The sequence below is a fragment of the Oncorhynchus keta genome, chromosome 21 (assembly GCF_023373465.1).
Source record: "Oncorhynchus keta strain PuntledgeMale-10-30-2019 chromosome 21, Oket_V2, whole genome shotgun sequence".
NCBI lineage: Eukaryota > Metazoa > Chordata > Actinopteri > Salmoniformes > Salmonidae > Oncorhynchus > Oncorhynchus keta.
Genome location: NC_068441.1, coordinates 1,906,699 through 1,924,353, shown reverse-complemented (window position 1 = coordinate 1,924,353; position 17,655 = coordinate 1,906,699). Strand labels below are relative to the sequence as shown.

General features: G+C 44.4%; 1 protein-coding gene across 2 annotated transcripts in view; it reads left to right on the top strand.

Annotated features, from left to right (window-relative positions):
• Positions 1–17,655, top strand: part of LOC118399920 (copine-5) — a 227,055-nt gene that overhangs the window by 132,840 nt on the left and 76,560 nt on the right. For both annotated transcript variants that reach the window (XM_052473214.1, XM_052473213.1), the window contains one exon: positions 15,833–15,896. In XM_052473214.1, the coding sequence (XP_052329174.1) occupies positions 15,833–15,896 (64 nt within the window). The remainder of the gene's footprint in view (positions 1–15,832; positions 15,897–17,655) is intronic.

The following is a 17,655-nucleotide window of genomic DNA, read 5'->3' as shown; positions in this document are numbered from 1 at the left end:
AACTAATTTACTGCCACCGGGGGTTGCCGGTGTAAGTGCTTACTGACTGTACACTATAACATTACTGCATAAATGTAATGGGTTTACTAACTAACTATGACTTTACTTTAACTAATATGGTGACAATGATGTAGGCTGTGTGTAGCGATTTGGCTTGGAAATACTTTTTTTGCCTGGTCACATACAGCTGATGTGTTGTGCATTGAAGTCCACAAGCGATGGGAAGAGGTGAGAGAAAGAGAGTGCATAGTTGCAAGAAGGAATACAACGTGGCTGCTATGAAAGTTAACTGTGTTTACTCTTGATCAGGGATGTATTCATTCCGCGATTCTGTTCAAAAACATTTCTTAAACAGAAGCAAACGGAACAAAACGGTGATAAACATACCTGAATTTGTCCAATAGAAACTCTCGTTATCAACTGTTGGACAAATGATTGCACCCTATATCAACTAGATCCAGGCAAGTGTGTGCAGGTTGGTATTGAATGTCACTATCTGTCACCTCAAATTTGTCTCTCAACCTGCGTTGTAAACTTGCATTCATAGGCTAGGTTGTAGCAGCCTCATGATGGGTATAGGGAAAATTTGAGTATAATTTTGCCTAAACCTATAGCTGTTACATTGAACTGGGTGAATGGAATATGAATGACAGTCCTCCAGTATCCTGTATTAGAAATAAGGCCACGCTTATGAAAAAAAATCGGCACTGACCGCCACTGGTAGAAAACAACAGGACTGGCGGATCAGATGCAGAGCACGATCCACACCAGGAATTTTCTTCAGGTATTCGACCTTAACATAAGGCATCACCCCTGAGATTATTCCATTGACGGGTGCTCTTCTCCGAACTTCAAAACTTCCGTTGTTCTGATTCTTTTGAGGCTCACTGCTATCTTCCTCTGTTCTTCAGAAACACAATTAATAATCCAAGTAAGACCACTCCTGGTCACTCTGACAGACTCCACTTTTCCTAGCACATACTTCACCATTTGACACCTCAAACGGGTTTCCCACATATGCACCCTTTCTCGACAAACGCATCCCAACAAGAAAGTGATTCATTATCTTTAATACATCCATCCTCCACTCCAATTTTAGACAACTTCATTTTTGTTCGAGTTTCTGCTACTACTGTTATCCATTCAGAACATTTGTCTTGACCAACTTTACTCGGCGCACTGGTTGATTTGAACCCATCATCCACCTTTGCCATCTTTTTCCTGAACCAGAACTGTATTCCTCTGACCTTCACTGTGAACTGTTGGAATTTATATAAACAGGTGTCCAAACAATTGAATTGGCCACAGGTGGGCACCAATCAAGGTGAAGTTACATCTCAAGGATGATCAAAGGAAATTGAATAAACCTGAGCTCATTTTGGAGTGTCATAGCAAAGGGGTGTGAATACATACAGTACCAGTCAAAAGTTTGGACACACCTACTCTTCCAAGGGTTTTTCTTTATTTTGACTATGTCCTACATTAATAATAGTGAAGACATCAAAACTATGAAATAACACATATGGAATGATGTAGTAACCAAAAAAGTGTTAAACAAATCAAAATTATATTTTATTTTTAAGATTCTTTAAAGTAGCCACCCTTTGCCTTGATGACAGCTTTTCCACATACTTGGCATTCTCTCACCAAGATTTATATGTGCCTTGTTAAAAGTTAATTTGTGGAATTTCTTTCCTTCTTAATGCATTTGAGCCAAATCAGTTGTGTTGTGACAAGGTAGGGTGGTATACAGAAAATAGCCCTATTTGGCAAAAGACCAAGTCCATATTATGGCAAGAACCGTTCAAATAAGGGAATAAAATAAAGGTCAGAAAATCAGAACTTTGAAAGTTTCTTTAAGTGCAAGTTGCAAAAACCACAAAGAGCCAAATAAATGCTTCATAGAGTTCAAGTAACAGTCACATCTCATCTCCATGACCCAACACACCTGTCCTTGAGCTGTTCTTGTCTATTGATGTTCTGTATTTTGTCATTCTGTGTTATGTTTCATGTTTTGTGTGGACCCCAGGAAGAGTAGCTGCTGCTTTTTAAAATGTTTCTGTATTTAACTTAATTGTATTTAATTGAGTGTAGAGGGGTGATAAAAAATCAGGGTGTGAATACTTTCTGAAGACACTGTATATCAATGGAGGCTGCTACGGGGAGGACGGCTCATAATAATGGCTGGAACGGTGCTAATAGAATGGCATGAAACGCAAGGAAACCATGTGTTTTATGTATTTGATACCATTCCAACAATGCTGCTCCAGCCATTACGACAAGCCCATCCTCCCAAATGAAGGTGCCACCAACCTCCTGTGCTGTATATGTACAGTTGAAGTCGGAAGTTTACATACACTTAGGTTGGAGTCATTAAAACTCATTTTTCAACTACTCCACACATTTCTTCTTAACAAACTACAGTTTTGGCAAGTCGGTTAGGACATCTACTTTGTGCAGGACACAAGTCATTTTTCCAACAATTGTTAACAGACAGATTATTTCACTTATAATTCACTGTATCACAATTCCAGTGGGACAGAAGTTTACATACACTAAGTTGACTGTGCCTTTAAACAGGTTGGAAAATTCCAGAAAATGATGTCATGGTTTTAGAAGCTTCTGAAAGGCTAATTGAAATAATTTGAGTCAATTGGAGGTGTACCTGTGGATGTATTTCAAGGACTACCTTCAAACTCAGTGCCTCTTTGCTTGACATCATGGGAAAATCAAAAGAAATCAGCCAAGACCTCAGAAAAAAATTATAGACCTCCACAAGTCTGGTTCATTCTTGGGAGCAATTTCCAAACGCCTGAAGGGACCACATTCATCTGTGCAAAGAATAGGACGCAAGTATAAACACCATGGGACCACGTCATACCACTCAGGATGGAGACGCGTTCTGTCTCCTAGAGATGAATGTATTTTGGTGCGAAAAGTGCAAATCAATCCCAGAACAGCAAAGGACCTTGTGAAGATGCTGGAGGAAACAGGTACAAAAGTATCTATATCCACAGTAAAACACGTCCTAAATCGACATACCCAACTATGCAGTTTTTTGTTTTTTTACGTGTTATTTCTTACATTATTACCCCAGGTCATCTTAGGTTTCATTACATACAGCCGAGAAGAACTACTGAATATAAGAGCAGCGTCAACTCACCATCAGTACGACCAAGAATATGACTTTCGCGAAGCGGATCCTGCGTTCTGCCTTTCACCCAGGACAACGGAATGGATCCCAGCCGGCGACCCAAAAAAACGACTTCGTAAAAGAGGGAAACGAAGCGGTCTTCTGGTCAGACTCCGGAGACGGGCACATCGTGCACCACTCCCCAGTATACTTCTCCCCAATGTCCAGTCTCTTGACAACAAGGTTGATGAAATCCGAGCAAGGGTAGCATTCCAGAGGGACATCAGAGACTGTAACGTTCTTTGCTTCACGGAAACATGGCTCACTGGAGAGACGCTATCGGAGTCGGTGCAGCCAGCTGGTTTCTCCACGCATCTCGCCGACAGAAACAAACATCTTTCTGGTAAGAAGAGGGGCGGGGGCGTATGCCTTATGGCTAACGAGACGTGGTGTGGCCACAACAATATACAGGAACTCAAGTCCTTCTGTTCACCTGATTTAGAATTCCTCACAATCAAATGTCGACTGCATTATCTACCAAGGGAATTCTCTTCAATTATAATCACAGCCGTATATATTCCCCCCCAAGCAGACACATCGATGGCTCTGAACAAACTTTATTTGACTCTTTGCAAACTGGAATCCACACATCCTGAGGCTGCATTCATTGTAGCTGGGGATTTTAACAAGGCTAATCTGAAAACAAGACTCCCTAAATTGTATCAGCATATCGATTGCGCAACCAGGGCTGGCAAAACCTTGGATCATTGCTATTCTAACTGCCGCAACGCATATAAGGCCCTGCCCCGCCCTCCTTTCGGAAAAGCTGACCACGACTCCATTTTGTTGATCCCTGCCGACAGACAGAAACTAAAACAAGAAGCTCCCGCGCTGAGGTCTGTCCAACGCTGGTCCGATTCCACACTCCAAGACTGCTTCCATCACGTCGACTGGGATATGTTTCGTATTGCGTCAGACAACAACATTGACGAATACGCTGATTCGGTGTGCGAGTTCATTAGAACGTGCGTTGAAGATGTCGTTCCCATAGCAATGATTAAAACATTCCCAAACCAGAAACCGTGGATTGATGGCAGCATTCGCGTGAAACTGGAAGTGCGAACCACTGCTTTTAATCAGGGCAAGGTGACCGGAAACATGACCGAATACAAACAGTGTAGCTATTCCCTCCGCAAGGCAATCAAACAAGCTAAGCGTCAGTATAGAGACAAAGTAGAATCTCAATTCAACGGCTCAGACACAAGAGGTATGTGGCAGGGTATACAGTCAATCACGGATTACAAAAAGAAAACCAGCCCCGTCACGGACCAGGATGTCTTGCTCCCAGGCAGACTAAATAACTTTTTTGCCCGCTTTGAGGACAATACAGTGCCACTGACACGGCCTGCAGCCGAGGTGAGTAAAACATTTTAACGTGTTAACCCTCACAAGGCTGCAGGCCCAGACGGCATCCCCAGCCGCGCCCTCAGAGCATGCGCAGACCAGCTGGCTGGTGTGTTTACGGACATATTCAATCAATCCCTATCCCAGTCTGCTGTTCCCACATGCTTCAAGAGGGCCACCATTGTTCCTGTTCCCAAGAAAGCTAAGGTAACTGAGCTAAACGACTACCACAGGCTCACTTCCGTCATCATGAAGTGCTTTGAGATACTAGTCAAGGACCATATCACCTCCACGCTACCTGACACCCTAGACCCACTCCAATTTGCTTACCGCCGAAATAGGTCCACAGACGATGCAATCTCAACCACACTGCACACTGCCCTAACCCATCTGGACAAGAGGAATACCTATGTGAGAATGCTGTTCATCGACTACAGCTCGGCATTCAACACCATAGTACCCTCCAAGCTCGTCATCAAACTTGAGACCCTCAAGTTTGCGGACGACACAACAGTGGTAGGCTTGATTACCAACAACGATGAGACGGCCTACAGGGAGGAGGTGAGGACCCTCGGAGTGTGGTGTCAGGAAAATAACCTCACACTCAACGTCAACAAAACTAAGGAGATGATTGTGGACTTCAGGAAACAGCAGAGGGAACACCCCCCTATCCACATCGATGGAACAGCAGTGGAGAGGGTAGCAAGTTTTAAGTTCCTCGGCATACACATCACAGACAAACTGAATTGGTCCACCCACACAGACAGCATCATGAAAAAGGCACAGCAGCGCCTCTTCAACCTCAGGAGGCTGAAGAAATTTGGCTTGTCACCAAAAGCACTCACAAACTTCTACAGATGCACAATCGAGAGCATCCTGGCGGCTGTATCACCGCCTGGTACGGTAACTGCTCCGCCCACAACCGTAAGGCTCTCCAGAGGGTAGTGAGGTCTGCACAACGCATCACCGGGGGCAAACTACCTGCCCTCCAGGACACCTACACCACCCGATTTTACAGGAGGGCCATAAAGATCATCAAGGACAACAACCACCACTGCCTGTTCACCCCGCTATCATCCAGAAGGCGAGGTCAGTACAGGTGCATCAAAGCTGGGACCGAGAGACTGAAAAACAGCTTCTATCTCAAGGCCATCAGACTGCTAAACAGCCACCACTAACATTGAGTGGCTGCTGCCAACACACTGACTCAACTCCAGCCACTTTAATAATGGGAATTGATGGGAAATGCTGTAAAATATATCACTAGCCACTTTAAACAATGCTACCTAATATAATGTTTGCATACCCTACATTATTCATCTCATATGTATACCTATATACTGTACTCTATATCATCTACTGCATCTTTATGTAATACATGTATCACTAGCCATTTTAATTATGCCACTTTGTTTACATACTCATCTCATATGTATATACTGTACTCGATACCATCTACTGTATCTTGTCTATGCTGCTCTGTACCATCACTCATTCATATATCTTTATGTACATATTCTTTATCCCCCTACACTTGTGTGCATAAGACAGTAGTTTTGGAATGGTTAGTTAGATTACTTGTTGGTTATTACTGCATTGTCGGAACTAGAAGCACAAGCATTTCGCTACACTCGCATTAACATCTGCTAACCATGTGTATGTGACAAATAAAATTGGATTTGATTTGATTTGATTTACCCTGAAAGGCCACTCAGCAAGGAAGAAGCCACTGCTCCAAAAATGCCATTAAAAAAGCCTACGGTTTGCAACTGCACATGGAGACAATGATCATACTTTTTCGAGAAATGTCCTCTGGTCTGATGAAACAAAAATAGAACTGTTTGGCCATAATGACCATCATTATGTTTGGAGGAATAAGGGGGATGCTTCCAAGCCGAAGAACACCATCCCAACCATGAATCACGGGGGTGGCAGCATCATGTTGTGGGGGTGCTTTGCTGCAGGAGGGAGTGGTTGTAGAGGGTGCAACACAACAGGTCAGTACCTCAGAAGTAGATGTCAGTTGGCTTTTCAAAGCCGAGCATTCAGTGGTCGAGACAGCATGTGCATTAGAGAGAGAGCCGAAAACAGCAGGTCCGGGACAAGGTAGCACATCTGGTGAAAAGGTCAGGGTTCCCGAGCCGCAGGCAGAACAGTTGAAACTGGAGCAGCAGCACGACCAGGTGGACTGGGGACAGCCAGGATGACAGCCAGGGCGCAGGTCCTCTGGGAGGGAGAGAGAATTAGAGGGAGCATAATTAAATTCACACAGTACACCAGAAAGACATGAGAATTACACCAGATATAACAGACTGACCCTAGCCCCTCGGCACATAGGCTATTGCAGCATAGATACTGAGACAGGGGGGGGTCTGGGGACACTGTGGCCCCTTCCGACGATACCACCGGACAGGGCCAACCAGGCAGGATATAACCCCAGACCACTAGAGGGAAGTCAACAGACCACCAACATACATTACATTTACATTTAAGTCATTTAGCAGACGCTCTTATCCAGAGCGACTTACAAATTGGTGCATACACCTTATGACAACCAGTGGAACAGCCACTTGCATCTAAATCTTGTTGGGGGAGAGGGGGTGAGAAGGATTACTTACCCTTACTTACCCTATCCTAGGTATTCCTTGAAGAGGTGGGGTTTCAGGTGTCTCCGGAAGGTGGTGATTGACTCCGCTGTCCTGGCGTCGTGAGGAGTTTGTTCCACCATTGGGGGCCAGAGCAGCGAACAGTTTTGACTGGGCTGAGCGGGAACTGTACTTCCTCAGTGGTAGGGAGGCGAGCAGGCCAGAGGTGGATGAACGCAGTGCCCTTGTTTGGGTGTAGGGCCTGATCAGAGCCTGGAGGTACTGAGGTGCCGTTCCCCTCACAGCTCCGTGGCGAGCACCATGGTCTTGTAGCGGATGCGAGCTTCAACTGGAAGCCAGTGGAGAGAGCGGAGGAGCGGGGTGACGTGAGAGAACTTGGGAAGGTTGAACACCAGACGGGCTGCGGCGTTCTGGATGAGTTGTAGGGGTTTAATGGCACAGGCAGGAGCCCAGCCAACAGCGAGTTGCAGTAATCAAGACGGGAGATGACAAGTGCCTGGATTAGGACCTGCGCCGCTTCCTGTGTGAGGCAGGGTCGTACTCTGCGGATGTTGTAGAGCATGAACCTACAGGAACGGGACACCGCCTTGATGTTAGTTGAGAACGTCAGGGTGTTGTCCAGGATCACGCCAAGGTTCTTAGCGCTCTGGGAGGAGGACACAATGGAGTTGTCAACCGTGATGGCGAGATCATGGAACGGGCAGTCCTTCCCCGGGAGGAAGAGGAGCTCCGTCTTGCTGAGGTTCAGCTTGAGGTGGTGATCCGTCATCCACACTGATATGTCTGCCAGACATGCAGAGATGCGATTCGCCACCTGGTCATCAGAAGGGGGAAAGGAGAAGATTAATTGTGTGTCGTCTGCATAGCAATGATAGGAGAGACCATGTGAGGTTATGACAGAGCCAAGTGACTTGGTGTATAGCGAGAATAAGAGAGGGCCTAGAACAGAGCCCTGGGGGACACCAGTGGTGAGAGCGCGTGGTGAGGAGACAGATTCTCGCCACGCCACCTGGTAGGAGCGACCTGTCAGGTAGGACGCAATCCAAGCGTGGGCCGCGCCGGAGATGCCCAACTCGGAGAGGGTGGAGAGGAGGATCTGATGGTTCACAGTATCGAAGGCAGCCGATAGGTCTAGAAGGATGAGAGCAGAGGAGAGAGAGTTAGCTTTAGCAGTGCGGAGCGCCTCCGTGATACAGAGAAGAGCAGTCTCAGTTGAATGACTAGTCTTGAAACCTGACTGATTTGGATCAAGAAGGTCATTCTGAGAGAGATAGCGGTAGAGCTGGCCAAGGACGGCACGCTCAAGAGTTTTGGAGAGAAAAGAGAGAAGGGATACTGGTCTGTAGTTGTTGACATCGGAGGGATCGAGTGTAGGTTTTTTCAGAAGGGGTGCAACTCTCGCTCTCTTGAAGACGGGAGGGACGTAGCCAGCGGTCAGGGATGAGTTGATGAGCGAGGTGAGGTAAGGGAGAAGGTCTCCGGAAATGGTCTGGAGAAGAGAGGAGGGGATAGGGTCAAGCGGGCAGGTTGTTGGGCGGCCGGCCGTCACAAGACGCGAGATTTCATCTGGAGAGAGAGGGGAGAAAGAGGTCAGAGCATAGGGTAGGGCAGTGTGAGCAGAACCAGCGGTGTCGTTCGACTTAGCAAACGAGGATCGGATGTCATCGACCTTCTTTTCAAAATGGTTGACGAAGTCATCTGCAGAGAGGGAGGAGGGAGGGGGGGGGAGGATTCAGGAGGGAGGAGAAGGTGGCAAAGAGCTTCCTAGGGTTAGAGGCAGATGCTTGGAATTTAGAATGGTAGAAAGTGTCTTTAGCAGCAGAGACAGAGGAGGAAAATGTAGAGAGGAGGGAGTGAAAGGATGCCAGGTCCTCAGGGAGGCGAGTTTTCCTCCATTTCCGCTCGGCTGCCCGGAGCCCTGTTCTGTGAGCTCGCAATGAGTCGTCGAGCCACGGAGCGGGAGGGGAGGACCGAGCCGGCCTGGAGGATAGGGGACATAGAGAGTCGAAGGATGCAGTAAGGGAGGAGAGGAGGGTTGAGGAGGCAGAATCAGGAGATAGGTTGGAGAAAGTTTGAGCAGAGGGAAGAGATGATAGGATGGAAGAGGAGAGAGTAGCGAGAGTACCTTCAGACAAGGCTGAGTATAGCCCACGAAGATCTCTGAGTCTGCGTCTCTCACATGGATAGGCTGTCCATTCCATAAAAATGGAGCTCTATAGGAGAAAGCCCTGCCTCCAGCTCTTTGCTTAGAAATTCTAGGGACATCAAGGAGGTCTGCGTCTTGTGACCGTAGTGTACTTGTAGGTCTGTACGGCAGGACCAAATCGGAGAGATAGGTAGGAGAAAGCCCATGTAATGCTTTGTAGGTTAGCAGTAAAACCTTGAAATCAGCCCTAACCTTAACAGGAGCCAATGTAGGGAGGCTAGCACTGGAATGTACAGTATGTGGGGTGTTAACCTGAGTATGGAGATATAACATAGCCTTTTCCTTACCGTCGTTGAAATATGATGTAATAATCAAATACTTTAATCGTACATTCTAAAAATCTATCCAAAATATATTTATTTTGAAAATGATAAATTATGTCAAATATACACAGGCGTGTTTTTCCCCATGATATTTCACTGCTTTCTAACGATGTCTCTACCTTTCTCTCTCTAGTCAGAGGAATATGTTAAGGTTTTCATATTCATAGCGTTTTATACTTGTTTTTCTTTGTCTACCTCAAGAGTATTGTACGGTGATTAAAGCTTGTCAACGCTGATAGTAAGTGTGTGTGTGCGTGCGTGCGTGCGTGCGTGCGTGCGTGCGCGTGCGTGCGTGTGCGTGCGTGCGTGTGTGTGTGTGCACACCCAGCACCCACACCCCATTTTGCCCTCTCCCCATTTCGCAATAGCATTTTAACAGTGCTCTACTTTAATCTTCAAACCCCTGTCTTCTCCCTCGGCTTTGAAGCTGTGTATTAATGGCTGCATTACACATGCAAGGGAGATGGAGAGAACATGGCCGCACCGTCGCTTTGTCTGTTGTACGTTTTTGTTGTGTGCTGTGTGGTGGGAACACTGTTCACTTCTTCAGTGGTCCTCGCTTTGCTTCAGTGTTGAGAGCCGCTTCCTTCCGCATCGCATCTTGCAAAGTTCAAATAGCGCTGCTTATCGGAGTCTTTTGGGTCGTCTGTGCGTTTGGTTTAATGCTGTGGTGCCGCGGCAGGTTCTCAATAATGACAGGGGTGTTGTGGAACTCTGTGTCTCTCATTCAGAAGTGTATGTATGTGGTGAGGAGTGAATAGGATCTGATTGGATCTTCTCCCCATTCTCTAGTTCCCTGGTTTCCTTCAAAGGCGAACTGTCTCCTGTTATCTACATTCACACACACACACACACACACACACACACACACACACACACACACACACACACACGCGCGCGCACACAGAGGGATAGAAAGGAGTGTTCAGATCCTGCAAGGAGACAGATTGCACTGGAGCAACTGCTCATTATCTGAGGCTGTTTTGAAAGGACCATAAAGTTGTGAGCGAGACCGAGACAGAGAGAGAGAGAGAGAGAGAGAGAGAGAGTGTGTGTGTCTTGGGGTTTCAGTGGCCTTGAAGGTTTTCTCAGAACTCGTGGAATGGTGATGAAATAGCTGATAGTGGGAAGGGGAGGGTGTATTTGTGTGATCTCTCTCTACGAAAGACGTAGTGTGCTGTCGTCTCTCAATCTTGCTGCTCAGAGCATTAACACTTTACCACCCAGTAGGCAAAGTAAGATAGGTTCATTCTATATTCGGAATGAAAGGCGAAAAGGCATCTTTTCCGGACATTGAAAATGCGTATTGTCCAGAGGTTGAAAATGCGTATTGTCCAGAGGTTGAAAATGCGTATTGTCCAGAGGTTGAAAATGCGTATTGTCCAGAGGTTGAAAATGCGTATTGTCCAGACGTTGAAAATGCGTATTGTCCAGAGGTTGAAAATGCGTATTGTCCAGACGTTGAAAATGCGTATTGTCCAGAGGTTGAAAATGCGTATTGTCCGGACATTGAAAATGCGTATTGTCCAGACGTTGAAAATGCGTATTGTCCAGAGGTTGAAAATGCGTATTGTCCAGACGTTGAAAATGCGTATTGTCCAGACGTTGAAAATGCGTATTGTCCAGACGTTGAAAATGCGTATTATCCAGACATTGAAATCAGGTACATTTTCGGGTTCAGAATTAAAGTTGAAAAGACATCATTTAAAGATGTTGAAAATACATATTTTGTAGAATCAATGGCCAGATTTCAACTGCACATACATTCTCAATGATGTAAGCATTATATCACAATAATTATGTTTAAATCCATTTAATATAGAAGAGGAACCAACTGAAGATCGCAGCATAGTATATTTATTATTGCTCCCATCTTTATTATTGCTCCCATCTGTCACACTTACTTTTCAAAAGCTTTAAAACGGTCAGCGATGATGTTCAAAGTAGCTCCTACAGAACAGACAACTTCAACTACAATAACATTATCAGTAACAGAAGTATATTTACAGAATATATTTTTCTTGCTATGACAGTGATATGTTGTTGTTTATCTATCTTAGTTGAATGCAATGATTGTAAATCGCTCTGGATAAGAGTATCTGCTGAATAACCAAAATGTAAATCGAAAACTAACACTTGCAAAGAATTCTGGTTATTATTCTAATGAGCTCCACCCCCCCCCCAAACAAATACAAATGTGGTTGGTCCGGACCAGACCAAATCTGAACGAATCATAGACGCCTAGGCTATGTTTCTCAGGTTTGAACAGCATAGTACAGTACGGCACAGTTCAGTACAGTACGGTACAAGACAGTAGAGATTAATTCAGTAGAGTACAGTACAGTTTAATTCAGTAAAGTAGGGTACAATACAGTTTATTATACTGTACTATACTCTACTGTGCTGGACTGTATTGTACTGAAGTATACTTTACTTTCCATTACTTTGGTTCAGACCGGGCCAAAAAATCGGAACTAAACATAAATAAATGTCTGTTTGGGCCAATTGAAGGCCGGTTCATACTCTCCATTTTTATTCTAGATAACATTATCTTTATCTTTATCAAAATAAAGCAAAAATATTTAGGCCAACTTCATCCAGTGTTCCAAATATTGTATTTATGCGATATGCAAATATGTGCTTTTTTTGTTGTTGAATTTTCTCCCCAATTTTGTGGTATCCAATTGTAAGTAGTTACTATCTTGTCTCATCGCTACAACTCCCGTACGGGCTTGGGAGAGATGAAGGTTGAAAGCCATGCATCCTCCGAAACACAACCCAACCAATCTGCACTGCTTCTTAACACAGCGCGCATCCAACCCAGCCGCACCAATGTGTCGGAGGAAACACTGTGCACCTGGCGACCTGGTTAGCGTGCACTGCGCCCGGCCCGCCACAGGAGTCGCTAGTGTGCGGTGAGACAAGGATATCCCTTGCCAAGCACTCCCTAACCTGGACGACGTTAGGCCAATTGGGCGTCGCCCCATGGACCTCCCGGTCACGGCCAGCTGCGACAGAGCCTAGGCTCGAACCCAGAGTCTCTGGTGGCACAGCTAGCACTGCGATGCAGTGCCCTAGACCACTGCGCCACCCGGGAGGCCCCAATATGTGCATATTTTTATTAAATATTGCCGCATTTGCATATTGTAATAGAATATACAATGTATTCAAGGTTTAAAAAGGCTTCTAAAGTTTGTAATTTCCACTTTAAAACTCAGACTTGATTTGCCCTAACAAAAAGTGTATCAACTCCTACAATAACAACAATATTTCACATTTCCTGTTGCTGCGGGATCCTCTTCCTGCTGTAGCAAACTGGCTGTAATTAAAATCTGGAGGGCAATAAGTAGGGGATTTAAATAAAAAGGACAGTTGTTTTAGATCTATTTTACCTTGTGATTACTGGAGACAAATGTGAAAATAGTAATTTCAGCAAACTGAAAAGCATGACAGGTATTTCGGGCCTCTTTTCCACAATAAAGTATAAATAGCTGTGTCGATATTCCACATTTTTACTCTAGGCCTGTGGCTTCATAATTTGCAGGGGTGAAATTTGAAGACCCAAGTCGAGGCTGTAATCTATGGAAATCTTTGCGCACTGATGGTAATGCCAAACCTACAGAGTTGATTTATGCACTGTATAATGTTTTATTTATTTATTTAATTTATTTATTTAATTTATTTATTTTATATATATATATATATATATATATATATATATATATATGTATATACAGTATTTGAACCATTTGCATTACATTACATATGAGCCACCATCAGTAATACCCACATGCATAATAAAAACTGCCACTTGTGCAGTGATCTTTTAGTTTCCTTCAATTTGTAGCCTACATTTTGCATCATTCCATTACATCGTTAGTTTACCTTTCTTTCCTCTGTCAGGTCTATGCGGTTGTTCCTGAGGATGGCTAGCAATAGTGGATTGCGTTAGGCTAACGTAATAGAAGTTGTGCAATAATTTGGGACATGTTTCCTACAGTATTTGAATCCTTGTGGAAGGCAGACCGTACATAGAAGTTTAAACCTGGAAGCCTGGCTCACAGTTCACGATGACTGGACCATTGTCATCACAGTTCCTTGATTAGTGAGGATCAGGGTAGATTTCTAGGAGTATTGTTCAACCTATTGTCCACTTTTCTCACATTCCAAAATGTAATGAATATGGCAACTTTCAGGATGAATCAAACTACTGTATTTTTATTAATTAATATATTTACTGTTTAAAGGCTCTCCAACTCTGTTTATGTATATGATTCATACATACTTTTCTAACCCTGCATAATCTACATGATCAGAGTATTAAATAATCTACCCATTGGTGCTGGAAAGGAGACCAATATGTGTGTACGTACATCACAGGAGGTTGGTGCCACCTTAATTGGTGAGGACGGGCTCGTGGTAATGGCTGGAGCGGAATCAGTGGAATGGTATCAAATACAGCAAACAAATAGTTTCCATGTGTTTGATACCGTTCCGTTCACTCTGTTCCAGCCATTATTATGAGCCATCCTCCACTCAGCAGCCTCCACTGATTTACATGGCTTAATAAAATTAAAGGTACACCAAATTTAAAGGGATGGATTTAGATACATGTACTGAAAACCCTATTGAATTAAAACACCACAATAAATGATTTTGGCCAGCAAGTGGGAGGGTTTTCAGAGTTGAATTCAATTTATTCAGCCCATGCAAGGGAAACCCGCCTGCAAAGTCAATTACGTACCTACACAAGGTAAGTCTGAATACCAATCACTGAGAAGGGAGCATTTCCTTAGTCTGAATTGGGCCCTAAATGAATAAATAAATCCATTCCCTGACCCTCTCCTCTCGTTGAGTGACCTGGCAGTGTAGATCTGAAGGGATCCTTAGGGACCACTGCCTTTTTGACCTTCAACCAGCACCAATGAGCTTCATACTGGGACATCAGCTTCACCATCTAGGAGGGAGGGGATATTGGGGGAGATGAGTTGAGGCAAAGCGAGAGATGGATAAGGATAATGAGGAATGACACACATACACGCACACACACAACCCTGCCCTGCCACCTCACCCATTCGCAGTCCTATCACATTGTTAAGATACAGACCCCTCCTCTCGTGACACACGTCCATTGATGAATGAGCAAATTAGCAGACATCCACGCCGGTGTCATTAAACCCCCTGGTCAAACAGAGAGACATCACACACAAACACACACACACACACACACGCACACACGCACCACTTCCCTCTAGTGCATAATGAACAGCACAAACTAACAACTCACTTTAATGGCGGCTGTAACTCTCATGGCTGGGTTATTACAAAGGTCAGAGGAATTATGGGATATTTGAGAAGCAGCCTGCAGTGTCTGGTAGAGGCACGGTGGATCCATGATGGGTTTTAATGAGGGCTGGTACCGAGGCTCTTATACACACAGTCGCTAGAAAGAGGGGGGGGAGAGAAAGACAGAGAGAGAGAGAGAAAAAAAAAGAGAGGGTGAGTGAGAAGTCAAAAAGGTGCTTTTCACTCAGCCTCAGGTGTTTCCCCACCTCTCCTCTCCTACTCTCTCATCTATGTCTGTCATCTTCCTAAGTGATCCTCTCTCTCTCTCTCTCTCTATCTCTCTCCTTATATATTTTGCTGGTGGCTGCTTTGTTCACTGATCTGTAAAACTGTAAAAACTCAAATTATGACATTCATAACACGCTCGTTCGAGGGCATTAGAATAAAACTAAACATATGGATCAATCTGTCCAGTTATTATGTCTCCTAAACGGAGGGAAAGAACAGAAGCAGGCACTGCTGAAGGGTGGCAGATGGTGTTTAAAAAGAGAAGTAGAGAGGAGAACTCTATTCAGCACCATGGACAACAACTCTCAACCTTGCGCTCTGGTTGCTTTCAGCACCATGGACAGTGACAGAGTAGCGTGTCGATTCTGGTACATGCAAATGAGTGTCTCATTCTGACCTGGACAACCAGGTGTGTTCCATCTCTAGCTAATTGACATTTCCTGATCAATATGTGCCAACAGATCCAGACACTCTGGCCCTGGAGGACTGGAACTTGGCACCTCTACTGTACAGACACCTCTACACCTGCACCTGGCTAAACGCAACCATGTGTTGTCCTCTCTCTTTCTTTCCCTGTTTTCTACAGGGGGATAGCTGGGAAGAAATGTGGCACCATAATTCTATCTGCAGAGGAGCTGGGAAACTGTAGAGTAAGTAGAGCTAGTACTACCTTCTGACAATACTATCACTGTGAAGTAGACTGTAAACACCACTACTTTCTGATATTCCTTTTAACTGCCTTGTCACTACGTACAACTTAAGCATAATTCTCCTGTTACCTGTCACTGCATATCCTCATACTGCAGAGAAAGCACAAATCTACCTTCTCACATTACCATCACTGTTACGGCACACAATATCATATAAATATCATAGCACTACTGCTTACTCTTACAACTGCCTATATCCCTCAAATTCAAAATCTGGACCTTGAAACCAGTCCCACTGCTTTTTTTCATTGTTTACATCTAAATTAGGGACTGATTTAGACCTGGGACACCAGGTGGGTGCAATTATATTTCTCAGGTAGAACAGCAAACCAGCAGTACTCCCGATCTTGTAGGGTAAGTTTGGAATACTCTAGACTAATCGTATTATTGCTTATAGCAGATTTATAACGGAGATACAACCGCTTATCATTGCTTCTAAGACATCCTTAATAGCTCATCATGTTGACACTGTATTCAGTGTTAGTCTGTTACTGTCTGATTGTAGATACAGTGTGAATAAGGTTTCTAGCTACAGTACTCACTTTAGATTTATGCAGAAAGTTACAGTTGACTTGAGGCCAACATTTTCAGACAGATTTCATAGATCAGAATGATGGAATACATACGTATCCTTGGGTCCTTGGGTCTACTGGTCACAAAGAGATGAAGCACCTACTTATTGAAGCACACATGATCCATAAAGGAGACAAACGGGACATACAGTACAGAACATCCTTGGAGTTGTCTGAAAGACTTTCAACCTTGCTGAAAGACAGTTGATGTTTCTAACCTTTCTAAGCGTTTAGTGAATGAACAAGGATGTAGCGTCCCCGTTCAGCTATTAGAATGGGATGGGGCTGATTTACACACACACACACACATTTCACACGTACTTTTAAGCTTACCGTATGCTTCCCAGTCCAAACAGTTTGTGCACACAAAAAAAACATCTTGAGGCAAGTTAAAGTTCGGTAGCGGAAGTCTACGCCCCCTTCGTAGGTGATTGGTCAACAGTATTACAGCTAGTAGGAGTGGGAAAATGAAGTGTTTGTTGTCATGGAATGAGAGACGACTAGTTTTCAAGCACATTCTTTCACTTGAGAAATACTGAGAAATACTGTAACAAACATCATTAAGACTAAGACCTCTTCGGCCACAATGTCAAAATAAATGACAGATTTCCTGATACATCTTTGATTAATTTAGTCTTTTGAGGAATTGATTCTGGCTATGTTGTTGCTACGGTGGCCCGAGGGACAAACAACAGTAATATTGTAGTTCTCATTTTTCAAGCGAATGTCTTTAGGGAGTATACGAGCACAGATGTTCGCTTAGCCAAGTTCTACTAGGTGCCAACCGAACCGGTGTATGCGGCCACCTTTACCCTAATAGTGGACACAACTGAATGCATTTAAACAAAATGTGTATTCTGCATTTAACCCAACCTCTTTGAATCAGATAGGTGTGGGGGCTGCCTTAATTGACATCCATGTCATTGGCACCTTGGGAGCAGGTGTTGTTGGGGGGTTAACTGCCTTGCTCAAGGGCAGAAAGACAGATTGTTCCACCTTGCCGGCTCGGGGATTCAAACCAGCGACCCTTCGGTTACTGGGCCAATGCTCTTAACCGCTAGGCTACTTGTCACTGTAGCCTGTGATGGGTGTGATATATCAGTGGAACGGTGTGTATCTAATGAAAT